The sequence below is a fragment of the Tachysurus fulvidraco genome, chromosome 26, assembly GCF_022655615.1.
Source record: "Tachysurus fulvidraco isolate hzauxx_2018 chromosome 26, HZAU_PFXX_2.0, whole genome shotgun sequence".
Lineage (NCBI taxonomy): Eukaryota > Metazoa > Chordata > Actinopteri > Siluriformes > Bagridae > Tachysurus > Tachysurus fulvidraco.
This window is the reverse complement of record NC_062543.1, coordinates 460,382-462,881: the sequence shown is the minus strand read 5'-3', so window position 1 is coordinate 462,881 and position 2,500 is coordinate 460,382. Positions and strand designations below refer to the sequence as shown.

Below are 2,500 nucleotides of genomic sequence, written 5' to 3'. Positions count from 1 at the left end.
AAAACAAACCTATGATCATTTCTAAATGAGTGCGGCTCTGATGACGTCACCAAGTCCGAGGTGGATTAAAAAGTTTTGGATGGTGCACAGAGGATATGTGGAGGTTTTTATACTGGAATGGGACATGTCCTGTCACTGAGACACGAATGACAAGTGGACGATCCTGAGAGGTTTAATACATTAACATCGTGTCTAATGCAGGATGGGTGATTTGGGACACGACCATCATGTCTCCCTGTAGAGTGGGATTCAGGACGCAGCCGCAGTGGACTGAAGGTTGGAAGAAATGTTGGTGAGATCTTGTGTCCTGGACCTTCACACTGATCATGGTGGGACTGGAGTGTGTCCCTCAGTGCAGGAGAGAACTCAGGGGCCCCACATACACACACACATACACACACACACACACACACACACACACACACACACTCAGTAAAGGAATCACGACAAGGTCCTGGGACTTTTTCATTAAAGAGCCGATCGTTGTCGATCTGGGCCGAGTTGTGATCCACGAGCACAAGACAGAAGGACGTAAAAGGACGTTCTTTAAAATAAAAACACCCCCTTTGTACCTGTGATATTCTCCTGCTCCGCCCACTCTTTTTTTTTCTTCTGAATGTCCAACCCTGTACACGTGCTGTGACTTTCAGTGTGTAACTTCAGAACGGAACAAAGACTTTATGAAAACATTCTTTTTAAATTATTATTATTCTGAATCTTCTGACGTTTGTAAACGGCCGAGACGAACTCACTGCGAATCTCACGACTTGACCTCCACCTCCTTCCTTAAAAATCGACAAAAAAAGGCAAAAAAAAAGGCAAAAAAAAAAAAAAAAAAAAAAGAGAGAGAGAGAGAGAGAAAAGAAATAGCCTGAGAAAAGAGGGAACGCCTCTCTTTCGTTTTGGATAAGCTATTTTAAATCGTGGTTGAAGCAAGCAATAGACTTTTTGAATTCTGATTGTGCATGGTTGTGTCTTGAGTGTTAAAATATTACAAAAAAAAGATGCAGTTTGGGAACTGGACTGAATAAAAAAATAAAAAAGAGAAAAAAATCCTAAAGTGTCGGGTTGCTTTTAGATCTGGAACGAACAGAAAGTTTCATTATGAACACAAAAATATGATCTATTATAATAATAAATGTATTATTCATGTGCAGGAGATGAGCCACAAACTAATTAGTGAAACAAATGAATAAACAATTTATTTAAAAAAAAATAATTAAACTTATTAACTACATTAATTGGGCACGGTGTCTTAGCGGTTAGCACGTTCGCCTCACACCTCCAGGGTCGGGGGTTCGATTCCCACCTCCACCTTGTGTGTGTGGAGTTTGCATGTTCTCCCCGTGCCTCGGGGGTTTCCTCCGGGTACTCCGGTTTCCTCCCCCGGTCCAAAGACATGCATGGTAGGTTGATTGGCATCTCTGGAAAATTGTCCGTAGTGTGTGTGTGTGTGTGTGAGTGAATGAGAGTGTGTGTGTGTGTGTGAATGAGTGTGTGTGTGCCCTGTGATGGGTTGGCACTCCGTCCAGGGTGTATCCTGCCTCGATGCCCGATGATGCCTGAGATAGGCACAGGCTCCCCGTGACCCGAGAAGTTCGGATAAGCGGTAGAAGATGAGTGAATGAATGAATAACTACATTTATGTTTAGTAAATCTGGGATATTATATTTCTAAATGTTTATAGTTTATTAAATTATTTCTTTTGTTTTAGAATGATTCATGCATTATATTGTATATTTGATTGGTTTTATTAATGACTAACAGCATTGTGTCTCCACACTCACACCTCAATCTTACACAACATGTGACACAAACACAGGAAACGATTGTGTATTTATTATTTCTGTCGTGTTATTAGTGAGCTGAGACGATCAGGTGATCTGCTCTGTCAGGGTCCAAGCACTGAGGCTGGAGCTCTACATGTGGTAGAACCTGGGCTCCTGTTATCTACATAGTAAAGTAAATGTTATTAATGTTGACACACAGGGAATAAAACAGAGCCTTCATACAAACAAGCAAACAGATTTAGTGATTTAAACAAAGACAGAAATGACACGTTGGTTTGGTCTCAAGCCCAAAAGCTCTTCTTCATTCCAGACTGTCCAGATATAGAGTACCCACAATGCACTGCGGTGTCTGGAGGTGATCAGTGTAGAGAACCAATAAGTGATCAGAATGTTAGAATGTGTGTGTGATAGCTGTGTGTATTCACTACTCACTGTCTCAGAGTGAGTGTAAATGAGCTCTACATGGCTGTGAGCTCTCTGGATGTCACGACTCGGAGCCTGATGCTCCCCGACATCTCCTCAGACTTTAGAGATGCTCCTCGTCTCAGCTTCAGCGTCTGTGGGTCTGCAGAATCCTTCAGAGTCGCTGGGAGAACAACCTGACCCATAAACTGGTCTTTTACTGCGTTACTGTTCCAGACCTGGACCACACACACACACACATACACATACACACACACACACACATACACACACACATAACACACACA

At 42.3% G+C, this 2,500-nt stretch overlaps 1 protein-coding gene across 3 annotated transcripts in view; it reads right to left on the bottom strand.

Annotated features, from left to right (window-relative positions):
• Positions 1–1,824: 1,824 nt before the first annotated feature.
• LOC113646856 (calpain-5-like) overlaps positions 1,825–2,500 on the bottom strand; it is an 11,937-nt gene continuing 11,261 nt past the window's right edge. For 2 of the 3 annotated variants that reach the window (XM_047809604.1, XM_047809603.1), the window contains 2 exons: positions 2,223–2,431; positions 1,825–1,950 (listed from right to left, as the gene is read on the bottom strand). In XM_047809604.1, coding sequence (XP_047665560.1) covers positions 2,249–2,431 — 183 coding nt within the window. In that variant the 3' untranslated portion in view covers positions 1,825–1,950; positions 2,223–2,248. Of the gene's footprint in view, positions 1,951–2,007; positions 2,140–2,222; positions 2,432–2,500 lie in introns of those variants that run through there. The other variant, XM_047809605.1, reaches the window with a different exon arrangement.